This window comes from Rhincodon typus, chromosome 30 (genome assembly GCF_021869965.1).
Source record: "Rhincodon typus isolate 14 chromosome 30, sRhiTyp1.1, whole genome shotgun sequence".
Taxonomy (NCBI): Eukaryota; Metazoa; Chordata; class Chondrichthyes; order Orectolobiformes; family Rhincodontidae; genus Rhincodon; species Rhincodon typus.
In genome coordinates this window covers 26,887,465-26,912,694 of record NC_063361.1, presented here as the reverse complement: position 1 = coordinate 26,912,694, position 25,230 = coordinate 26,887,465, and the positions used below count along the sequence as shown (strand labels likewise).

The 25,230-nt window shown below is 40.4% G+C and overlaps 1 protein-coding gene across 1 annotated transcript in view; it reads right to left on the bottom strand.

Annotated features, from left to right (window-relative positions):
- The window catches only part of dnajc7 (DnaJ (Hsp40) homolog, subfamily C, member 7), a gene marked incomplete at its 5' end in the record, with an annotated part of 33,653 nt that overhangs the window by 5,138 nt on the left and 3,285 nt on the right, over positions 1 to 25,230 (bottom strand). Inside the window, 10 exons of the mRNA XM_048614417.1 lie at positions 429 to 491; positions 1,480 to 1,632; positions 4,222 to 4,368; positions 5,333 to 5,406; positions 7,973 to 8,064; positions 8,875 to 9,039; positions 12,142 to 12,295; positions 13,486 to 13,604; positions 14,961 to 15,035; positions 21,821 to 21,934. Of these exons, the coding sequence (XP_048470374.1) occupies positions 429 to 491; positions 1,480 to 1,632; positions 4,222 to 4,368; positions 5,333 to 5,406; positions 7,973 to 8,064; positions 8,875 to 9,039; positions 12,142 to 12,295; positions 13,486 to 13,604; positions 14,961 to 15,035; positions 21,821 to 21,934 (1,156 nt within the window). The remainder of the gene's footprint in view (positions 1 to 428; positions 492 to 1,479; positions 1,633 to 4,221; positions 4,369 to 5,332; positions 5,407 to 7,972; positions 8,065 to 8,874; positions 9,040 to 12,141; positions 12,296 to 13,485; positions 13,605 to 14,960; positions 15,036 to 21,820; positions 21,935 to 25,230) is intronic.

Sequence of the window (25,230 nt, the reverse complement as noted above, 5' to 3'; positions counted from 1 at the left end):
AGTCCTAACACTTGTCCACACTGAACCTAAGACTTGACCATCTCTATTCGAAAGGCAATTGGGTCAGAATACTGGAAGAACGAACGTTCGCTTTCATCTGTTTGAAAATAATGTCAGTAGTCTTTCTTGGAAAATGCTGAATTGGTAGTTTGTGGTTTTATGGGGAAATCATCTATGTTTTGCACATGAGCTGGGACAGTAAATGTTGTTAAACTGTCTATTCTTGCTGGACATGGTTAATCTAATCCCAATTGTTAATACCAGACAAGAGCATTTTCTCATTTCAGTGCAATGGAAGCCTTGCGTCTGCTCACTCAGCAACTGGTTTAAGTGGGAGAACTCTTACAATATAATTTTTTTTTTTTAAGTTAAAAGCACACCATTACACATTTTGGGTTTATCAAATGCTCTAAAAACTTAAAACCCACCTTCAAAACTGAAGCCACCCGGGCTACCGAAAAATGCCTTGAAAATATTATTAGCATCGAAATCTGTAACAAAAATAAATGACATTAACAAAATAATTAAAAACAATTTGCAGGAAAAGCAAACTAAGCTTATTTTGCAAGTTTTCCCTTTGGCTGACTTTGACCTGAAAGAGAGTCAGAGTCATACAGCATGGAAACAAACCCTCCGGTCCAACCAGTCCATGCCGATCACAATCCCAACCTAGACTGCGCTTGGCCCATATTCCTCCAAACATTCCGAGATAGCAAGAAAGCAAGAACTCCAGATGCTGGAGTTGAAGTCAATACAGTGTGGAGCTTGAGGAACACAGCAGGTCAAGCAGCACCAGAGGAGCAGGAGAGTTGACGTTTTGGGCCCAGAACACTCCTGATGAAGGGTCTAGGCCCAAAACGTCAATTGTCCTGCTCCTGTGATGCTGCCTGACCTGCTGTGTTCCTCAAGCTCCATACTGTATTGACTCTCTCCAAACATTTCTTATTCGTATATTTATCTAAATGTCTTTTAAACATTGTAACCGTACCCACATCCACCACTTCCTCGGCTCATTCCACACAAACCACTCTGCGTAAAAGAATTGCCCCTCATGTCTTTTTTTTAAATCTTTCTTCTGATTTCTGATCTAGGTACTTAGGGCACTCAGGTGGTGCACATATAAGCACAAGAGCTACTGGAACCAAATTTGCCTATCACGTCACACGTGAAAATAAAACAAAACACTTTACTGTAATCATGGGCTCTGCACAGTGTGAGCCAGTCCGAGTGGCAATTGGGTGAATGCAAGAAGCTACTTCCTATAGACCTGACAGTATTGATATAGTTGCCTCTCAAATGAGCCTTTGTGGTAAAGATCCCAGGCAGAGCCTTTATGCAACAAGTCATCAGCTTACAAGTGACCTTAAACGGAGGTATAAATCTGCAGACTGAAAACCTGTGTAGAATACTATGTTAAAACCTGGAGAGAAATGTCGCTGGCTATCGCGCTGAACATGAGATAGTTTTATCAGCACTTACCACCAGAGTTCATGCCATCATCATCCACATCTTGACCACTATCATAACGTGCTTTCTTTTTTGGATCTGAGAGGATACTAAAAGCTTCTCCTACTTCCTTAAATTTCTTTTCTTCTTCTTTCTGTACCTCTGGACTGGCACTACTATGTCGATCTGTGCAGAAGTGTAAAGTGATCAGTTAGCACTGAAGTGTGTTTCTTGTTGCAATTTTAATATGAAACTTTCAAATGTATAATCTTCATACAGGCACAGAAATCACTGAACAGTTAGGTATATATTCACAATTATATTTCATGGACGTAGACAGAGAATGCCTGATTTATGAACTTCTGACTTATTAATGATCATACTTACAAACACGATCCTTTACAGTGATTTAATTTTAAAAAACCCAAAATACTTCCGATCCTTATGACAAGCTGCTTAGCATTGTCCTGCATCGTGTTCTGACTTGCGTACAAATCGTCTTGCAAGCAGACTCCAGAATAGAACCTGTTCGCAACCTGGGGACTGTTTGTATATTCACAAATATCGTTTACGAAGCCATGGCTGTTTTGATTGCATAGCTCTAGCAGGAAAATTTCACTGATAAATCTAGATTCCTGGATTATCACTCTGCTTGTGATCAATGGAGAGTTAGAATAGGAGGGCTAGATCTACTTATTAGTTTGTAATTCATCCTGATCTGTTATTCTGCACCATCAGTGGAACAGTAGCAATGAAATTTTGATGCAAAGTAAACCCCATTTTTTGCAAGTAGCATTTTGCAGAAACACAGTATCCACAGATACTGCATGACCACTTTTGAAAATTCAATATGATAAAACAATATTGAACAGATAATTCTCAGCTCTGGGTGGAAAGTTCCAAATCAGCAGCATCAAACTGCAGGCTTTGGCAGCATATTGTGTGCAGTAAACAGATTTATTACTGTGTTCATTGCTATATTTTTTACCACTGGATGGTGCTTGAACATGGGAAAGTTTCTGAATGATATACATTTGGTAAAATGGAGGAAGACAGCCACAGCAATGAATGAAGAAAAGCTCACTTTGGACAATGCACTGAGGACTAAAAGAATTAGGACGTACATACATTTTAAAAAAATCATTAGTCTGTAACTGAAACATAGTTTTTTGCTGTTTGTTGACCTATTCTGAACGTACTAGGACATTTTTCAAATACATGAAGTGGCAGTTTACTTCAGAGTCAATTTCTGCAATACATGAACTAGTCTCAGGCCATGAAGCAATTTGGCCAGAAAAAATGTTGGACAACAGTGCTGCCAATTTTTTCAAAGTATGACAACTGACACTGAGGAGCTCTTTGCTTTCTATTCATACAAATAGTTTGTATATAGTCACAAAAGGAATTATGCAGATGATACCAAATGAGGTGTCAATACAAACTGTTGAATAGAAAGCAGCTGGTTCATACTAGTTAACAGAGTGGGCCATTACGCGGCAGAAGCAGTTCATTGCAGAGAAATGTGATATAATCTATTTTGGGGAGATAGTAGTAAAATAAAATATAACCAAACTGATACAATTCTCAGAATACGGAAAGAAAGGAGTCTAGACAATACAGATGCACTGGTCTTTAAACATGGAAATGCAGATTCATTGCCACTTTGTCAAGGATAATGTCAACTCAGAGTTCAGAGTTTCTGCCTTAGACCCTTATGCAACTTCACAGGCAGATTCTCAACCTATAGATATTTGGAAAAACAGGACAGAATGCCCCATGAAGTAGTGGGATCCAGAATATGCTTTGGGTTCTATCCTTCTCTGCTGACACTCCACCTCATCATTAAGACACTGTGGTTGAAAGTGTGATGCTGATGAGCGGACAAGTTCCACCATTTTGAACAACTGGTCACAAGCTCCTCTTAGTCATTAATTGCAAAGTGGCCAGCTTCAAGGGGAGCCTCAGAGTATCTCTGAAGTGTGACAAGTTGTTTCCTTTATCTTCCTTTCAATTCTTTACTGTTCTTTGCTTTTGACCTAAGGTTGCTTGCACACCAATGTTTTATTGCATTCACTGGCTTAGAATTTGTCCTTTCGTAGTCTTTGAACTTGCTTCACTCCTCCTTCAACAGGGCTTCGAGGAGAAAAGTGAGTGGAAGTGAGCTTGCTCTTACTGGAGATTTTCTGGTACCTTCATATAGTTTTTTAAAATCTTTCTTTTTGCAAGTTGGATGATTCTTACACTGGCCCCACGTAAGCCATGTTTACCTGGTCAGAAATCATTAAAAAGTTGTCAAGCAGTTGTCTATGAATTTGGAATCAATTAGTTCTGGTGTCTGGTTCTGCTCTTACTGTTCCGGGGAAAATGCAACATGATGTACCACACAAACGTGATCCAATAAACGTGACTTTTTTAAACTGTACTCATGTCTTTGCAGAGTCTCCTTGGCTTAAAACAGATCATTTATTTTTTAGTCTACAGTCCACAAAATAAAAGCAGATAAAAAGATAGGACCTTTTCATTCCAGCAGCAGCCCGAATAGAATGAGGGTCATTAAAAGGTACAATGACACAAAAACTTCTCATAAAATACCCTAAATTTATAGATAAATATAGCAGTACTATCTTATTTTCTACTTCGAAATGAAATTCTTAAGTAAATTTTTTTTTCAGATACCATTAATTTCAACCGCACGAGGGATCAGACCCAGCTTTGGCAAGCAGTTTGCAAGGTGCATGCTCTTGTATCAGGCTAACAAACTGAAACCCATCATACCTGGATGATGCATCAGTGCTCGCTTCCTATAAGCTTTCTTAATTTCATCTTCTGAAGCACTTTTATCAACGCCAAGAATTTTGTAGTAATCTTTTCGTTTGCTTTTCTTCAATTCCAGTTGTGCATTCTTAAGAAGCTGTTTGTGCTCTTGACAACAGGAAGCATAAAAAATAAAGAACCTAAATGTTATGGGCTGATGGAAGGAGTAATAACAAAGCAAGTTTAAGTTACAACAAATTCAAGTACTTTACTTATCTTTGTGTTTAAGGACTTTGCTCATTTACAGATTCCAATCTTGTATTTAGCTGTTTACAGGTAATTCAAAAGGAATATGAACAGCTTAAACCAGAGAAATGCCTGATGGTCTTAAAGATTCAATTGTGGAACTTGATAAAAACATTCAGCTCCGAGTGGGAGATGGCGATTCAGCCGACTAAACCACTGCCTATAAAACCCACACGTAATGTTAACTGCAAATTTGTTCTCCGTCACCTGCTGATTTATACTTGAGGGAACACCAAGTTCAATTCTTGACCTCTCAATAAATTAGAAATGAGCAGTGTAAACTAACTAAATTTAGAAAACATACTTTGGTGAAACAGCATAGGTTCATACCCTCAAATTCATTGACAGTGGGACACACCATCTTACATGCAATCGGGTAAATGTCATTGCTGCACTGATACAACGAAAATTCACTGGGCAAATCCAGCAGTATGCCAGAACGCCACTGCCACCGTCACCAGAAGCAGCCTCCAAAGGATCACAAAGCAAGGTACAGGTTATTAGCTGTCACACAATACCATGTGCACTTAATGCTGCATACCACCAAAAGAATGCAGACTGTCAGATATAACCAATGAACAATTTCAACAAATAAATCAAACAGGTTCTGTTCATTTCGCTGAATAAATGTTTTGAGATATTTTAAATATTTTGATCTCCTCCACAGATGCTGCCAGACCTGCTGAGCTTTTCCAGCAACTTTGTTTTTGTTCCTGACTTACAGCATCCGCAGTTCTTTCGGTTTTTAAATATTTTGAGATATTTTGTTTCATTTAAAGATTTAGATCAACAAAGCCTGTAAAGAAACATCTCCTCGCAGGCTTACCTTTCGTTTTTTCTGTCTGGTAAATCTTCTCATAATCTCTTACAGCCTCCTCATATTGTTCTGTATCCATATAACTGGGGGTAAATAAATACATAAAATGCAAAGGATTGGCTTAAGTAACTTTGCCAGCCACGTAACAATGTACTGAGGTCCTGAAGAATTCAATCTTCACATTCACCTCACCAGCCAATTTCAGCCACTTTCATGTGAACTTGGACAGTCAGAAGTGGTTTTGTCTTTTAACTCAGGAGGGAATGGGTTCAAGGCCCACTTCAGGGCCTAGAAGAATCTAAGATGTAATCTCTTTTAATGAGATCAGATGGATGTCAAAGATCCAGCAAAGCTGGAGTAGCAGAGAGTGTGTCCTCATCATGATGCACTGCATTGCATCATAGAATCCCTACAGTATGGAAGCAGGCCATTTAGCCCATTGAGTCCACACTGACCCTCTGAAGAGAATCCCACCCAGACCAACCCCCCACCCTATCCCTGTAACACTGCATTTCCTATGGCTGCTCCATCTAGCCTGTACATCCCTGGACACTATGGGCAATTTAGCGTGGCCAATCCACCTAACCTGCACATCTTTGAAGGAAACTGAAGCACCCGGAGGAAACCCACGCAGACACAGGGAGAATGTGTAAACTCAACGTAGACAGTTGCCCGAGGGTGGAATCGAGCCTGGGTCCCAGGCGCTGTGAGGCAGCAGTGCTAACCACTGAGTCACTGTGCCACTCCACTGCAAAGCTGGATGCAATGTATTTTATAACACCCTAAGAGCATGATAAGGTATTATATAAAACAAGATTTTTCTTTCCATTTTCAGCGTTAGCCAAAGTTTGGTAAGGAATTGACACTGCCTTTCATGGAATATACACTACATGCCAAAAAACTACAAACAGGGCTCAGTAATATAGTGCATTTTTCAAGTTAAAAATATGCAATTGTACTCAGTGATAGCAATCTGAATCAATTTCCATAAAGATTTTAAAAAAAGATACAAACTCAATCATAGTAACAGGTTTATGGTGGTATAATAGAGCTCAGATCAAGATTAGAATCCAAAATTTTATTTGGAGGCAGAGGGCATTGCTCAGGTACTAAATGAGCACTTGCCTTTGTCAGCTACAAAGAGGACACTGCTAATGTCACTCTAAAGGAAGAGGTGGGAGAGAAGCTGAATAAGATAGAACAGAAACAAAGAGAAGAGCACTAAACAGCTAGCAACGCTCGAAGTAGAGAAGATACTAGGTCCAAAAGGAATAAATCCTAGAAGACCAAGGAAGTAAGGGTGATTCAGTGAAGACTTTGGTCACAACTTTAAACTGTCCTTCAATACTGGAGCTGTACCAGATGACCGAAGAGCACAGGGATAAAAGAGGTACTTATTGTTCAGCCAGCCCAACACCTACAGTGTGAAAATATCTACAGACCATAACCTAGGACAAAATGATTAGTCTTTGGAAGAACGTGGATTAACAAGTGACGGCCAAGCAAATATAATGGTAATCTGTTCTGAGTCAATTTGCAACCATGGCTCTTTTCAATATACAGCAGTGACTAAGTCTTGGGTATATGGCAGATGTTCAAAGGGTGCAAAAGGCAAGGAACTTTGAGATATTATTAATAAACAACAAGGAAGATATAGGCAATTTGGTGAAATGGACAGATTTTTAGAAAATGAAATTTAATTCAGAGACGAGTTAAGTGCTGCATTTGGAGAATAACTGGAATAAAGGGCTTTGCTCATCTTTTGTTTAGCCATGTGCAGGTAATGAAGGCATTTAACAGGCTATTCCAAACATTTAGGTATTTTAATAGATTAGCCAAAGCGAAACCGATTCCACAGGTAGGAGGGGGGGTTAGTAATCAGAGACCATAGCTTTAAAGTAGATTATTAAAAATCTGGGGCAGCGGACAGATGCAATTACAATAATTGTCCACAGAATTAACTGTGATCAGAATGTACTACCGACAAGAGCAGCATGGTGGCACAGTGCTTAGTGCTGTTCCCTCACAATGCTAGGAACCCCGTTCAATTCTAGTCTTGGGTGACTATGTAGAGTTTCATGTTCTCCCAGCATCTGCATGGGTTTCCTCCCACAGTCCAGGGATATACAGGTTAGGTGGGTTAGCCATGGTAAAAACCCTATGTGGGGTTATGGGGATGGGAGGAGGTGGGTGGGTCTGGGTTGGATGCACTTTGGTGGGTCAAACTTGATCGGCCAAATGGTCTCTTTCTGCACCGTAGGGATTCTATGGCAGTGGAAGCAGATTTAATAGCAAATTTCAAAAAGAAAGTGTATACATACCTGAAAGGGGAAATTTGCAAGGCTCTGGGGAAAGATCAGGGAAGTGGAACTAAGTGTTTTCAAAGAGCCAGCACAACATGAGGGGCTGAATGGGCTGATTTTTCCTGCTTGATAATATGATTGGTAGTTTCCTCCAATAAAACAAACCCCCACTGTGTTGAATCTGACTGTCTTGGTGGTTAAGATTTGTTTTTTCACTTTTCACATCCAAATTATTATAGCTTAATACTAGTATATAGAGTAGTTTGTGACCTTTGAAACCAAGTCCAAATATCAATGGATGCAACAGTTCAATTGCTAGAATTCAGTGCAACAAAGCATCACTCACCACTGTGCCCGCCTCATGTAAGCCTTGATATACGTATCATCAAGTTTTATTGCATTCGTGCAGTCTTCTATTGCTTGTTGCATCTTGTTGAGCTGTAAAATATTTTCCAAACAACTAGTCAACTTAGTATTCATTAATCGTGCTCAATAATGTAAGCTTTAAGGTTACATTTTATTTGCTGTGACATTACGTTAAAACATAATACCACAGCTAGACTACTGCATTTTCCAATGTTTTTTAAAAAAAAGTGTTTAAATATTCTCAAATGGGGATGCCAGTTTAGAAAGCATTCAGTACATTTTATAATTGGAATTTCTTTACTGATCATATAGGAAATTGAATATATGCTTCAATCATGCGTGATGATTTCACTTCAGTTATAGATATAATACCTTCATAGTTAAGGCACCAATATGAAAGCATGCCAGGAGGCTTGCAAAATGCAGCACATCTAAATTTATAGAGACTATAAAGAAATTTATTTGTACCAATCTGTTATCATTTTGGTTGAACTGTTTTCTTCCTTGATTTTTCTCCTATACACATTCATTCTTTGGTGGTTTGAATTGTTACGATTCCTACTATTCACAGGAGCTGGGGCTCCACATCATGACTAGGCATGTGATGAGACAACATGGCGCAGCAATTTGGCATTAACTTCTCCTATCTACCTCAACCAGAGAGCTGAGGACAATTGTAGCACTGGTAGGTGATAACATCACCTAACACTCAGCTGAAACAAGTGCTCACATATGAGAATTCCTTGGTGTGTATGACTTAGCAAATCACTGATAAACCGGATGAGTCAGCAGGAACATCAAGGATTACACCAACATATTGATTCTTACGATTGCTATAATAGCATTTACGTGAATGAACTACAAAAATTACAAGCAACTTACCTTCGAGCCCACCGTCCCTCGATTACAGTACAATTTAGCATTAGTTTTGATGTTATTTGGATCTATTTTCAGAGCTTCTGAATAAAGTTCAAATGCCTCATCAAAGGACCCTTCTTTGAAAGCTCTGTTCCCCTCTTCCTTCTTTGCTCGTAAAGCTTTAGCATTCTATTTGCAAAAAGAGACCACACTGTTGTTTCAGTTCAAACATGTCACAAAGTAACAGCAGAAACTTGTGCTTAACCGCTTTGATTTTACATTACATTGATGAAGAAAATCTTAAATTTAAAGTAAACCACCATTTTAGGGTTTTCATGCACAATTACCTCACCAAAATGATCCATTTTCAATCTATTCTCAAGCTTCTGAAAAACAAACAACCTTAGGCTTTAAAGTACAACTGCTCAAGAGAATGGATACAGCAGAGATTCCCAACATAGGGATGGGATTCCACATGGAGTCGCAGACTGAGATTTTGGAATCCTGAACTTTAATTGAGTTTAAACAACCCCTGCTCTCTCAGCTCCCGCACCATCCATCCTGGTGTCCCTGCACCCACTGTGTCCCCAATAATTCCCCCACTCTCACGGGTCTCTCTCCCCTGTCTGATTTCCAGGTCTCACTCAGATCTCAGTGAGAGATTATGACAATTTTCAAAGCTCAAAACAAAGTTTGGGAAGCACTATGATTGACAAATGATGAAGGACCCCACACAAAATTTTGCTCTCTATCAGGTTCTGGCTGACCTGCTGTGCATTTCTCATTTTTATTTCAGCTGCTCAAATAATTCATATGAAATGTACATTAAAAGCTAGATATCTTGAAATTATACCCGCTTTGGTGAGGAGAAACCAGGACAGCACCAATGCAACTACAATTTGTGGACTGACCTGCTCGGCCCAATATTGCAGTTTCACAAGTTATTGTAGCTGAACACAACTACAGAAATTAATGGATAATTGCTAATAAAACTGATACATATGCAAGGGTATTTTACAGTGTGCCAATTATGATTTAAGAAAAGCAGAGTCTGTTGACACTGTGAGATAAGTGCACATGCTCACTCGGAAATATGCATGCACTTCGTTTCAGATGCTCTATGTTGTTGCGCCTTGCACAAAGCCTGCGCACAGAACAAAGGCAGCCTTCAAGAAAAATAATCATCTTGTTTAGCTGTTTGAAGTGTTCCTTTTTTGGTATCTTTCTCATCACCATTAAAAATAGGCCTCAGCTGGTTGTATTTCCTGCTTTTATGATGATGTGATGCTACAGACTCATGTTGAACCACCTCAACAACCATGGTGAAATTACTCAAAATTGTTTTCAGAAAATGCAAAAGCAACAATGGTTTTCCATTCACTTTGCCTGGAAACAGGGATAATTTGTGCCTTGCTTTTAAACAAAATAATCAGTCACAATGAAGTTCTTGGCTGATGTAAAAATCAATTGCATTTTGAAAAGACATTTTCTGGGAACTGAAACTTTAAACTAGGGAGAGATACTTGGGTTAGGGCTGACCATTTTAATTTATTTACAACTCTGATTTACTAAAAATACACACAGAGACCACCATCTATGCATATGTTGTGGCTATGTGTGTTGTGCTTCTCATGTATGGTGTCCCAATGTTTGATCCATTGCAGTCTGCAGCAAGGTTTTTTTTAAAGAAAACATTATTATCTATAAAGAGACTTGACCAATAGACATCGACTGTCAAACTTTCTGATACAAATCTCTGTAGACAAGTTAAATATGGAAATATTTCAAACCCTTGACTGTGCTTAAAACTTTGCCACATTGCTTCAAACATTCATTCAACATAGTAGCAGCTTACTACAATATACATACTTCAAAGATGGTTATCATAGGAAAGCAGAGAATACTATGATTTAATACAATTATCTTTCATCTGGTTCACAGAAATACATTCCAATATCTGTTTATCCAAACACTATATTCAATGCATCACAGCTGATTATACTATGCTTCGATATGAAACAACTCATAGCTTAGAGACTTTTGGTTATAATTTTGCTTGCACTCTGAGTAATAATGTATCCTAAGCTGAACACAGAATAAGCAGATTGCATTGCTTCTCTAACTGAACTGACCGAATTGTGCTCCCTTTACATAAATGGAAGGATAAGCATGGAATCTTCTCTACCAAATTCCCCACTTAATAATAAAGAGAAACCAATACAGATGAGGAAATCTGTAAGAAAAAAAGTGTGCTGGAAAAAACTCAGCTGGTCTGGGAGCATCTGTTGAGAGAGAAGCAGAGTTAATGTTTTGAGTCAAAAACATATCTGCTTCAGGGAAATCTGCTTCTTTAACTAATATACCAGAAAATGAGTTGTGGGAAGAGGCTTGAGGAGGACTGAAACAAGGAATTCTCCTACAAAAAGGGACACAACGAAGACCTTTGAGGGTATCCCCAGTAACATATTTGTAGCAGTGAAATAAGTTAAAGGAGAAATTGTTCAATGAGAGAACAGCTTTTCCAAAGCAAAGTTCTGACTAAGAGCCATTTTCATTCAATACTCAAGGCTCTGTTTTTCCCTCCACAGATACTGCCAGACCTGCTGAGACTTTCAACACTTTGTTTAGGTCCCCACTGGCAAAACTAACTCTCATGCATCTGAATGGGATATTTCAAAACTCAATGATATTTTAGGCACAATACTTCACTGCTATAAAAAGAACTGCAAATTGAAAATAAACTTGAATACAGCATTTATTTAGAATTTTTTGAAAAAGATTTTGAGTTGGCTTCCTCATTTCAAAACGGCTGGAGCCAAGTCAAGCCCACTCATGAGCAAAACAAACCAAAAAAATTTTTTCTGAAGAAGGGTCTAGGCCCGAAACGTCAGCCTTCCTGCTCCTCTGATGCTGCTTGGCCTGCTGTGTTCATCCAGCTCTAGACCTTGTTATCTCAAAAAAAAATCCAACTTCGCATTTTCCCTCCACACTTCCTGCTTGATTGATTTCATTCTCTCCCCTCTCGTTCTAACTTTGGGGGCTGACCTTAGTCTAAATTTCACAAGAATAAAGGAATTTATTGCCCAGGTGCACACAAGTGAAATAGACAGCACATCCAACTAGTGAATGATATTTCAAAGATTTTCAAATCACTGTAAGCAATTCAAAATATAACTAAGTTGGAAAAGAAAACCTCTTTTACCAAAATCAATTACTACAGGAAGATAGTATACTTTCACGATCTGGATTCCCCCCTCTACCACCTCTCCAAAAAGGGTCATCAGTACCTACCCTACAAGCAAGTCGTGCCTTTTCGTGATCAGGTGCCATTCTTAAAGCCTGGACAAAGAACTGGACAGCCTTTTCAATGCAGTCCTCATAGTAAAGGCAAAGCCCCCTCACATACAGGGCATCAGCATTAGTTGAATCCATACGCAGAATGTCACTGGAAGAAAAGCAAGCAGAAATTAAGGATTAATGCAGATAGATAAGAGAAGCTGAGATTGTTCTCTTTGGAGTATAGAAGGTTAGAATATTATTATTAGAAACATTCAAAATTTTGAGGGTTTTAATACAGTACACAAGTATTTAGAATGCACTGTTCGAAACAGTATTGGAAACAGGTTCAATGGTAGCTTTCAGAAAGACATTGGATAAACAGCAAAGGGAGAAAAAAATGACAAGCAATGAGGACAGACTACAGGAGTGAGACTAAGTGTATATTCTTCCACAGGACAGAACCAATGGGCCGAATGACTTATTTCTACTCTGTAAGATTCTACAATTCTGCTTAAAATTAACAGTTTAGCTAGCAGAATTGCAAAATTTACACTTATCAACAACGTATAAAATTACAGATTCCTTACCAATTTTATCCATTCTAACCTTGAAAATACTGATTTATGTTGCAAGATGGTCCCATGGTACCTCTACCCACGAGGTAGAACAGAGCGCCCCTTGGTAGCCAAGTCTAATACAGTTGTCAAGCAATGTCAACATGTGTGCATTTTCTAGCAGCGGTCACTAATCAGGATGACCTTATTTTAACTTTCTTCCTTACTCCAGCCTCTCTCTTTAGCATTGGGACAATGAAATGAACTGTTTACTGTAACCAATGTTACTAATGAGATTAGTTAACTTTAAACACACAGGAAGTTGATGTTGGGACATTTTGATCTGTATAACTATGTTTTACAAAGTGGAATGTTTTACCTATCCAGCCTTTACATACTCAGCTGCATCACTTGGTCATCAGTAAAATACTATATCACTTTACAACAGGCTTTCTTACTATTGCACATCAGTTAATACCATCTTCAATTATTAGTTCATGATGTCCACAGGATGAATTTTACAAAAAGCTGCTCTAATGCTTGATGAGGAGAAAGCTCATATTGGTGCAATATATGTTACTTCTTTGACACTGGCTGGAGCAAAGGGAGACAGGATGAAATTTTACTCCCTCACTGGATTATAAATGACTGGGAATACTTGATATTAACTCCGAGTATTCAATACAATAATTGAATCATTCCTCAGAACTAATATCCCTCACCACAACGAGAACAATTAAAAATTACAAAATTACATAGAATTCCATAAAGCTACAGTACTCAAAGGAATGAATATTTCTACCTTGCTACTGATTGTGCATCAGGGTAACGGCCAAGAAGGGCTAAGCATTCAGCTTTAAGGATTTTGAAGCGGTGACAGGCAGGAGCAAATTCGAGGGCACGATCCATATAGTATACAACCTTAGAGAAGATTTCAGAGATAAAAAATGATGACAGGACGTTAGACAATTAGTTCCTTAATTCCATTCAATTTTGAGGGAAATTAGAACTGCTCGATTATTTTAATATGAATACTTCCATCAACTTCATTGGCCAACTAGACATAATGAATTGATTAGTACAAATAAGTTTTTTAAAAAAGTATAATTCCTTGTAATTGCACAATTTTTTAAAAAGTGATTCTGATGGACGGATGAGAATTTTCTTTTAGGCAGGATCAAATGAGGATGCAGGTTTAGAAACACAGAAAATAGGAGGAGTAGGCCATTCAGTCCTTCGAGCCTGCTCTGCTACTCAATATGGTCATGGCTGATCATCAAATTCAGTACCCTGTTCCTGCTTTCTCCCCATGGCTTTTGATCCCTTTAGCCCTAAGAACTCTATCCGACTCCTTCTTGAAAACATTCAATGTGTTGGCCTCAACAACCTTTTGTGGCAGAGCCATCCACAGGCTCACACTCTCTGGCTGGAGAAATTTCTCCTCATCGGAGTCTTATATGGCTGAGCCCATATCCTTAAATTCTGATCCCTGGTTCTGAACTCACTGGACATTTGGTACATCTCTCCACTGTTTACTCTATCTGGTCCTGTTAGAATTTTCTAGGTTTCTATGAGACCACCCCCTCATTCTTCTAAACTCGAGTAAAATAGTTTTAATCGCTCCAGTCTCTCTTAATTATTCAGTCTGCCACCCTAGGATTCAGACTGGCAGAAATGCGTTGCACTTTCACAATTGCCAGAATATTCTTCCTCAGATAACGAGACCAGAACTACACACAATACTCCAGATGTGGTCTCACCAAGGCCCTGTACGACTGCAGCAAGACATCCCTGCTCCTGTACTCAAATCCTCTCACTATGAAAGCCAACTTACCATTTGCATTCATAATGATTCACAAGTTCTCAACTTGTGAAATATTATTATGGGGAGACCTTCAATGAAGACACAGTGCAGCTTTGTATCAACTTGTTGCATAATAACTATATATGAAGCAGTATTATTAAATGCCACAGAAGACCAGTTCCTGCTTTTCGAAGAGAATCAAGGGGGGAAAGAAAAGACTGTAAAAAGGGGTCAAAGAATTAAAATCAAGAATCATAACATGTTGGTAGTATGCAAACTTCTCATAACAGTTTGCAAAGTCAGACTATTTTACTTTATTCTGCATAAATTTGTAGATTTTCTAACTTGAAACTCAGCCAGTCATGCACTTCCTGAATGTTTACATGAAACAACTTTTAAAAACAAATTTATACTTTTTCAATTAATTAAATCATAATACATTCCAAATAATATACATATGATGGTCAAATTACCTTTCTGAAATCTCTTTTGACATAGCCAAGTTCAGCTATTCTTTCGTACTCCAGCACTGCTTCTGCATTCTTCAGCTACAGAAATAACAGGGATATCTAAATAACAGACTCCAAACAAGGTCAACTTCCTAAAGTAACTGTGTTCATACTTGGATAGGATCTACCTTATTGAATTAAGAAAAACACAATCCTGATTTTGCCTGGTTGTCAATGTCACGTTAACTTGCTTTGCATTTTGTGTGATCATAAAAGGCAAAAGATTGGTGCAAGTGATTAAAGTGAGAGAGATGTTTCACTGTGGATATTCAGTGATTTGCACAATATAATTTGTCTATGATTAAAATACACATGATAATACATAATTAATGCAAACTTAAAAACATCTTTCTTCTGGGAATAATCCCATCTCATTTATGAAGTCCATGATCCGCTCTGTTTAATTCCTCAGAACTTCTGAAAATTCGATTATCAGTAGTCCTTTGTTGTTGACATCAATTTCTGCATTTTTTGAATGGTCTCTCATTTATTCAAAGCAACAAATCACCCACCAGTCAGCTCCTCAAATCTGTTCCCCCATTCAATAAGATCACAGCTGATCCGATTGTAATCTCAAATCCACATTCCCAAATTGCCTATGATAACTTCCCACCCGCTGGCTAAAGGATATATCCACTTCTGCCTTGAAAATAGTTGAGGGTTCTGCCTCCACCACCTTTTCAGGAAGAGTTTCAAACTCTCTCAGTCCTCAGAGAAAATAAATTTGATTCAAGTTTTAAACAGGTGACTCACGATTTTTAAACATGCTTCAGCAGTGGGAGTCCGGGAGAAAGTGCGAGGGCAGCCTGGGAAGGTAAGCTTTTTGATTATAAAAGTCTTACCTCGCGTGATTGCGACCTTTCAGTTGTTTCAGCAGCGGGAGTCCGGGAGAAAGCGCGAGGGCAGCCTGAGAAAGTAAGCTTCCACCCAATAAATTTGGGAGTTAACTAATACCCGAGACACTACACGCATAGTGTCTCCCACCCTTCCACCTCCTCTAACTTAATAATAACGACTAAGTGTGGTGAGCAGGTAAGCTATTTGCATTTTTTTTTTCTCATCTCTTTGTTATCTTCTGGGGTGGTCACCTAGATGCCAAATCCTCTGGGAGCAGGTTGGAAGGCAAAGCTGGAGTCTGTTTGAGTATATAACAGAGTAAACTTACTGGTGCAGAGAACACTGTAAAACTTAAAAAAAACTAATTAATTTTAAATAATTAACTAAGTAGAGATGGCAGGCTAGGTGATGTGTTGTAGCTGTATGATGTGGGAGCTAGCTGATCCCATTGAGAACGGCAGTGACCACATCTGCAGCAAGTGTTGGCTGCTTGAGGAGCTCGGGCTCAAAGTTGCTGAGCTGGAATCCGAGCTCCAAACGCTGCGGCACATCCGGGATGGGGAGAAATACCTGGATGCTGTGTTCCAGGACGCAGTCACACCTGGTAGATTAACTAATGTTAATTCGTTCGGTGGGCAGGGACAGCAGTGTGTGACTGCGAGTGAGGCAGGTAGATGGACCCTGCAGACAGGAACACAGGAGATGCAGCCCTTGACATTGGCCCACAGGTATGAGGCACTTGCTCCCTGCGTGGATGAGGAACAGGGCTGCAGGAAGGATGCGTCAACTGACCATGGCACCATGGTCCAGGAGGCCATTCAAGAGGGGGGAGCAAAAAGACAGATTGTAGTTGTAGGGGATTCCGTCATCAGGGGGATAGACAGTATCCTCTGCGAGCAGGATAGAGAATCCCGCATGGTGTGTTGCCTACCCGGTGCCAGGGTGCGAGACATCTCTGACCGGCTTGAGAGGATACTAGAGAGGGAGGGGGAGGATCCAGTTGTTGTGGTCCACGTAGGTACCAACAACACAGGCAGGACTGGGAAAAAAGACCTGTTTCGGGATTATGAAAAGCTAAGAACAAAATTAAAAAACAGGTCTTCAAGCGTCATAATCTCTGGATTGCTGCCCGAGCCACGTGCAAATTGGCATAGGGAGGCGAGGATCAGGGAAGTAAACACGCGGTTAAAGGAGTGGTGTGGGGAAGAGGGTTTCCTTTTCATGGGGCACTGGTATCAGTTCTGGGACAGGAGGGATCTATACCGCTGGGATGGACTCCACCTGAACAGGGCCGGGTCCAGTGTTCTGGAGAAAAGGGTAAATAGGGTGGTTAATAGGACTTTAAACTAGTAAGTAGGGGGTAAGGGAGAAGTGAGCGTAGAGGGAGAATAACAATTAATGTAAGGCAAAGCAGCAGGTTAGCAGGTGATGAGGAAGCTTCAACTCCATTGAAAATTAGGAAAAAAGTTAAAGGGAAGGAGAACTCAAGAGCTGTTAGTAATGGAGGTAATAGGACCCAAAAAGAAGGTGCAAAAACTGGCATAAGGGCACTTTATCTGAATGCTCGGAGCATTCAAAACAAGGTGGATGAGTTGATGGTGCAAATCATGGCAAATGGGTATGACTTGGTGGCCATTACAGAGACATGGTTACAGGATGGTCATGACTGGGAGTTAAATATCCAGGGGTATCAAACTGTTCGGAAGGACAGACAGGAAGGTAAGGGAGGTGGTGTTGCTATGATTTTTAAGGATGATACAGGTTCTACTGAACAAAACGTTGAATCCATTTGGATGGAAATTAGGAATAGCAGGGAGAAGTCGTCACTGATAGGTGTGGTCTATAGGCCACCAAATAATGACATCGCGGTGGGGCGGGCAATAAACATAGAAATAGCTAATGCATGTAAAAATAGTACAGTAATTATCATGGGGGATTTTAATCTACATTTCGATTGGTCAAACCAGGTCGGTCATGGCAGCCTTGAGGAGGGGTTCATAGAATGTATCCGCGATAATTTCCTTTAACAATATGTAATGGAACCTATGAGGGAGCAAGCTATCCCAGATCTAGTCCTGTGTAACGAGACAGGAATAATTAACGATCTCACAGTTAGGGATCCTCTCGGAAGGAGCGATCACAGTATGATCGAATTTAAAATACAGATGGAGCGTGAGAAGGTTAAATCCAGTACCTATGTCCTGTGCTTAAACAAAGGAGACTATGAAGGAATGAGGGAGGAGTTAGCTGAGGTAGAATGGGAGCAAAAGCTTTATGGTGGGTCAATTGAGGAACAGTGGAGGACTTTCAAAATGATTTTTCAGTGCTCAGCAGAAGTATATTCCAGTGATAAGGAAAAACTGTAGGAAGAGAGAGCCAGCCATGGATGTCTAAGGAAATAAAGGAAAGTATCAGATTGAAAAAAAAAACACATACAAAGAGTAGTGGGAAATTAGTAGACTGGGAAATCTTTAAAGGCCAACAGAAAGCCACAAAAAAAGTTATAAAGAAAAGTAAGATAGATTATGAGAGTAAACTAGCTCAGAATATAAAAACAGGCAGCAAAAGTTTCTATAAATATGTAAATCGTAAAAGAGTGGCGAAGGTAAACATTGGTCCTTTAGAGGATGAGAAGGCCAAGTTAATAGTTGGGAATGAGACATTAAACAGTTATTTCGTGTCGGTCTTCACAGTGGAAGACACAAATAACATGCCGAAAACTAATGGCAAGAAGGTTATAGCAGGTGAGGACCTAGAAACTATCATTATCACTAAGGAGGCAGTGCTGGGCAAGCTAATGGGGCTAAAGGTAGACAAGTCTCCTGGCCCTGATGAAATGCATCCCAGAGTACTAAAAGAGGTGATGGGGAAATAGCAAATGCACTAGTAATTATTTACCAAAATTCACTGGACTCTGGGCTGGTTCCCGCAGATTGGGAAACAGCCAATGTGACGCCACTGTTTAAAAAAGGAAGTAGACAAAAAGCAGGTAACTGTAGGCCAGTTAGCTTAACTTCGGTAGTGGGGAAAATGCTTGAATCTATCATTAAGGAAGAAATAGCAAGAAATCTGGATATAAATTGTCCCATTGGAAACACCCTGCATGGGTTCATGAAGGGTAGGTCATGTTTAACTAATTTGGTGGAATTCTTTGAGGACATTATTTGCATGGTGGACAATGGGGAACCTGTGGATGTGGTGTATCTGGATTTCCAGAAGGCATTTGACAAGGTGCCACATAAGATAAAGTTGCACGGTATTACAGGTAATGTTTTGGCATGGATAGAGGATTGGTTGACCAGTAGAAAGCAAGAGTAGGGGTAAATGGGTGTTTTTCAGGTTGGCGGTCAGTGGCTAGTGGGGTGCCTCAGGGATCAGTGTTGGGACCGAAATTGTTTACAATTTACATAGATGATTTGGAGTTGGGGACGAAGTGTGGTGTGTCAAAATTTGCAGATGACACTAAGGTGAGTGGTAGAGCAAAGTGTGCAGAAGACACTGAAAGTCTGCAGAGGGATACAGATAGTCTAAGTGAGTGGGCAAAGGTCTGGCAGATGGAGTACAATGTTGCTAAGTGTGAGGTTATCCATTTTGGTAGGAATAACTGCAAAATGGACTATGTTTTAAATGGTAAAAAATTGCAGCACGCTGCTGTGCAAAGGGACTTGGGTGTCCTTGTGCATGAATCGCTAAAAGTAGGATTGCAGGTGCAGCAGGTAATTAAAAAGGCAAATGGAATTTTGTCTGTCATTGCTAGAGGGATGGAGTTTAAAAACAGGGAGGCTATGCTGCAGCTGTATAGGGTCCTGGTGAGGCCACATCTGGAGTACGGTGTGCAGTTTTGGTCTCCTTACTTGAGAAGAGATACACTAGCACTGGAGGGGGTGCAGAGGAGATTCACTCGGTTGATTCCAGAGTCGAGAGGGTTGGATTATGAGGAGAGACTGAGTAGACTGGGATTATACTCATTGGAATTCAGAAGAATGAGGAGAGATCTTATAGAAACATATAAGGTTATGAAGGGAATAGATAAGGTGGAAGCAGGGAGGTTGTTTCCACAACAGGTGAAACTAGCACTAGAGGGCATAGCCTCAAAATAAAGGGAAGCAGATGTAGGACGGAGGTAAGGAGGAACTTCTTCACCCAAAGGGTTGTGAATCTGTGGAATTCCCTGCCCAGTGAAGCGGTTGAAGCTACCTCGCTGAATGTTTTTAAGGCAAGGCTAGATAAATTTTTGAACAGTAAAGGAATTAAGGGTTATGGTGAGTGGGCGGGTAAGTGGAGCTGAGTCTCAAAAAGATCAGCCTTGATCTTATTAAATGGCGGTGCAGGCTCGAGGGGCCAGATGACCTACTCCTGCCCCTAGTTCTTATGTTCTTATCACTAGTTCTGGAATCTCCCATAAAAGGAACCATCCTCTCCACATTCACCTTGTCAAGACCTCATAGATATTTTTAATCAACCTGTTCAAACAGGTTTTGACACACCAATCAAGTCACCACTTATCCTTCTAAACTCTAGCCTATCCTGTCCAAACTTTCATTGTAAACTTATTTCCCCCATTTCAGGTATTAGTCTAGTAAACCTCCTCTGAATTATTTCCAACTCATTTACACCCTTCCTTAAATAATGTGACCAATACTGTGTACAATGTAGTATCTCAGCTTCAGCACAGAGATTGTTCTTTTCAATTATTAACATCTATGACTACTTCACTATCTTTTCTTGTTATTTTTAATATTTCTATCACCTTTCTTTCCTCCACATGGAGACGTTTCAATGCAGATCAATCATTTATGGGAATGTTATTGCAGTATATTAGCATCTGGAAGGAACCTAGAATGGAGTGATTAACCAGATTGAGCAATATATCTTCCTCCTCAGTCTCTCCTGAAGACAATATTATCCTGGCTTTTTCTTTTGATTCTATGTACTAATAACAGATGGTTTCTCCTCCAAACTTGCACCATCACCTCTTTCTCCATCTTCAACCCATCTTGCTTTTCTCGTATTTTCCACTGCTTTATGATCTTATGAAAGCACTAAATTCAGTTCCCTTCATCTGTTGATGACATCCAGCCATCCTTTTTGCCCCCTCTGATTTGAAAGTTCTTCCTTTACACTTTCATTGCTTAAAGTTGGATATGCAATCTGTTCCTATCCTCCTATCAGCAGTGTGATCCCAATGTAGACTCCCTTTTCCCTTTTTTCATCCAGGGGATGTGGATGTTTATTGCCCTGCTCTAAGTGCCCTTGAGAAGGTGGTGGTGAGCTGCACTCTTGAATCAATTTGATGTAGGTATTGTTAGGAGGGTGTTCCAGGATTCTGACCCAGCAACACTTAAGGAACAGCGATATATTTCTAAGTCAGATGTGAGTGGCTTGGAAAAGAACTTGCGGGTGATGTGTTCCCATATGTCTGCTGCCTTTGTCCTTCTAGATGATAGTGGTCATAGATTTGGAAGGCACTAAGCAGCCTTTGTGAATTTCTGCAGTATATCTTGTAGACAGTACACACTGCTGCTACTGAGCATTGGTGATGTAGTCAATGTCTGTGGAGGTGGTGCCAATCGAGTGGACTGCTTTGTCCCGAATAGCATCAAGCTTGAGTGTAGTTGGAGCTGCCCTCAACCAAGCAGGTAGTGAATATTCCATCACACTCCTGACTTGCACCTTGAAGATGGTGGACAAACTTTTGCACAGTCAACAGCCGAGTTACTAGCCACAGGATTCCTAGCCTCTGACCTATGCTTTTAACCACAGTGTTTCCTCCCTCCTCATCCAAAAAAACTAGTCATTGGACAAGTGGCAGTGCAGTTAAATGAAAATATGATTCTAATAGTTGGTCACAGCAAACAGCACAAGTGCTCTAAACATTTGTAATGAAGTTTAGAAACAATGCTCTTAGACATTAGAATCTAGTACAACCGGTAAGTTGCTTTGGTAAATCAAATTCTGGCAATCTCTACAACAAGTGTGCTGCATACCTCGGTAAGTGCCTGGGAGCTATGGGGTTCCAGTTCCAGGACTTTTTGGAAACACCGGCCAGCTGCCATAGCATTCCCTAAAGATAGATGGCATTTTCCCTCTCGCAGGTGACCCTGAAATTAAAAGAGAATGGCATCAATTAGTGGCATTTTTTAATGTGCGCCATAAAAGTGCACAGTTGTAGCACCTGGACAAAAATAGGGGTTTGCTTTCACTTCAACTATTGATGCAGTCTTTGATTAGAAAAGGAACAGATTAGAACATAGAACAGTACAGCATAGTACAGGCCCTACGGCCCACAATGTTGTGCTGAACTTTTACCCTGAACCTAAGGTCTATCTAACCTCCACCCCTACCTTATATTATCATCCATATGCCTATCTAATAGCCGCTTAAATGCCCCTAATGAGGCCGACTCCACTACCGTCTCCGGCAATGCATTCCACGCCCCTACCACTCTCGGAGTAAAGAACCTACCTCTGATGTCTCCCCTATAGCTACCTCCACTCACTTTAAAACTACGCCCCCTTGTAATAGCTACATCTACCCTAGGAAAAAGTCTCTGACTGTCCAATTTATCTATACCTCTGACCATTTTGTACACCTCTATCAAGTCACCTCTCATCCTTCGTCGTTCTAAAGAGAAAAGCCCTAGCTCTCTCAACCTTTTCTCGTAAGACTTTCCCTCCATTCCAGGCAACATCCTGGTAAATCTCCTCGGCATCTTTTCCAATGCTTCCACAGCTTTCCTGTAATGAGGCGACCAGAACTGGACACAATGCTCCAGATGTGGCCGAACCAGGCTTTTGTATAGCTGGAGAATAACTTCACAGCTCCTGAACTCAATCCATCTACTAATGAAAGCTAACACACCATACGCCTTCTTAATAACTCTATCCACCTGGGTGGCAGCTTTCAGGGAATTGTGGACATGAACCCCAAGATCCCTCTGCTCCGCCACACTGCCAAGAATCTTTCCCTTAACCCTGTATTCTGCTTTCAAGTTTGTCCTTCCAAAATGAACCACCTCACACTTTTCAGGGTTAAACTCCATCTGCCACTTCTCAGCCTAGCTCTGCATCCTATCAATGTCCCTTTGTAACCTGGAACAACCCTCCGTACTATCCACAACTCGACCCACCTTGGTATCGTCCGCGAACTTACTAATCCACCCTTCCACTCCTTCATCCAAATCATTTATAAAAATCACAAACAGAAGAGGACCCAGAACAGAGCCTTGTGGTACACCACTCGTAACTGAGCACCATGTTGAATATTTTACATCCACTACCACCCTTTGTCTTCTAAGGGTCAGCCAATTCTGAATCCAATCTGCCACATTTACCCCTGTCCCATGCCTCCTTACCTTCTGCATGAGCCTGCCATGGGGAACCTTATCAAACGCCTGTTTACCACATCCACTGCTCTACCTTCATCCACGTGTTTGGTCACCTCTTCAAAGAATTCAATAAGGTTTGTGAGGCATGATCTACCCCTCACAAATCCATGCTGACTAGCACGAATCAAACTGTGTCTATCCAAGTGATCATAAATCCTATCTCTCAGAGCCCTTTCCAATAATTTGCCCACCACTGACGCAAGACTAACTTCCAGGGTTTCCAGGGTTATCTCTATTCCCTTTTTTGAACAAGGGAATGACGTTTGCCTCTCTCTAATCTTCCGGCACTATAGCCGTGGACAGTGAGGATGAAAAGATCATCGCCAAAGGACCTGTGATCTCTTACCTCGCTTCCCACAGAATCCTTGGATAAATCCCATCAGACCCAGGGGACTTATCTATCTTCAAGTTCCTCAGAATTCCTAGTACATCTTCCTTGCTAACATCGACCTCCTCTAACCTACCAGCCTGCTTCACACTGTCCTCCTCTACAACTACGTCCCTCTCAGTTGTGAATATCGAAGAAAAGTATTCATTAAGGACCTCTCCTATCTCTTTAGGCTCCGTGCACAAATTCCCTTTACAATCCTTGATCGGCCCTACCCTTTCTCTGGTCATTCTCTTATTCCTCACGTATGTGTAAAAAGCCTTGGAGTTTTCCTTGATCCTATCTGCCAAGGTTTTCTCATGCCCCCTTATAGCTCTCCTAAGCCCTCTCTTCAGCTCCTTCCTGGCTAACTTGTATCCCTCTACAGCCTTTTCCGATCCTTGTTTCCTAAACCTTATGTAAGAGTCCTTGTTCATCTTAGCCATTCATTCGACCACTCTTGAGAACCAAGGCTCCCTCACTCAACCGCATCTTCCCTGCCTGCTAGGGACAAACATATCAAGCACACACAGTATGCATTCCTTAAATAATCTCCACATTTCAATAGCGCTCTTCCCAGACAGCATCTGTTCCCATTTTACGTTACCCAGTTCTTGCCTAACAGAATTATAATTACCCTTCCTCCAATTATAAACCTTACCCTGTTGTATGTACCTATCCTAGCCATGACTTTTGTAAAAGTAACAGAGTTATGATCACTACCACCAAAATGCTCTCCTACCAACAGATTATCAATGCCTTTATTCTGCAGTGAACCACAGAAAATCACGGGGAGAAAGAACTACATAAGTTGGCATAAAAAATGCAGCCACAGCAACAGCTATTTGTTGGTACGAGTCAGTATTAACAGAAATACAACAAATATGAAACTTCATGTCATATATGTACAAAACACCCATCAGTACAATTAAAATTTTTATTCTTTTAAACTTGAGTTGTGAACAACAGGCCTAATAAAAAAACTAGGGTAAAGTACTTGTGGCAGGGAGAAAAATAGGAATCATTTTATGATCAATTAACAGTATCGCACATTCATTCCACAGAATGTTATGATCGTTTATGTTTGTGTAGTAGGCTTGTTTCTGCATATGTGTGACAACAGATATGTTTGTGAATTTAGAGTTGACAGGAAGTCTCAAAGAAAAGTTTAAAGCAATTTGGATACATAGTTTAGAAAATTACATCTTTGATACTTCTTTCTTTCTGGCTGGGCTGTTTCCAAATTTTCGGGGAAGCTACGTAAAGGCCAAAAATACGAGAGCACACTGTTGGCTTGTACTGATGAGCTGAGGGGCCAGCTCACCTGTAGCCAGGTCCAAGATGTTTGATGTTATTTATGTACTGCTGGAGGCAGTTGTTTACATTTGCATCACTGGCATACAGAAATCAGAGGCATGTGGCAAAATTTAGTCCCAGGGCATCTTGGGGACTTCAGTGGCACTGTTGCTACTTTGCTTACTTTACAAAATTGGCAACAAGAAGTGCACCATTGGAGGCAACCCTGTAAAGTAAATGGGGAATTATTGAGTTATATTCTATGGGCTATTGGCATGTCTAAGCTTAACAGGCCCACTGACAACCCTAGACAACAAGGTGCAGGGCTGGATGAACACAGCAGGCCA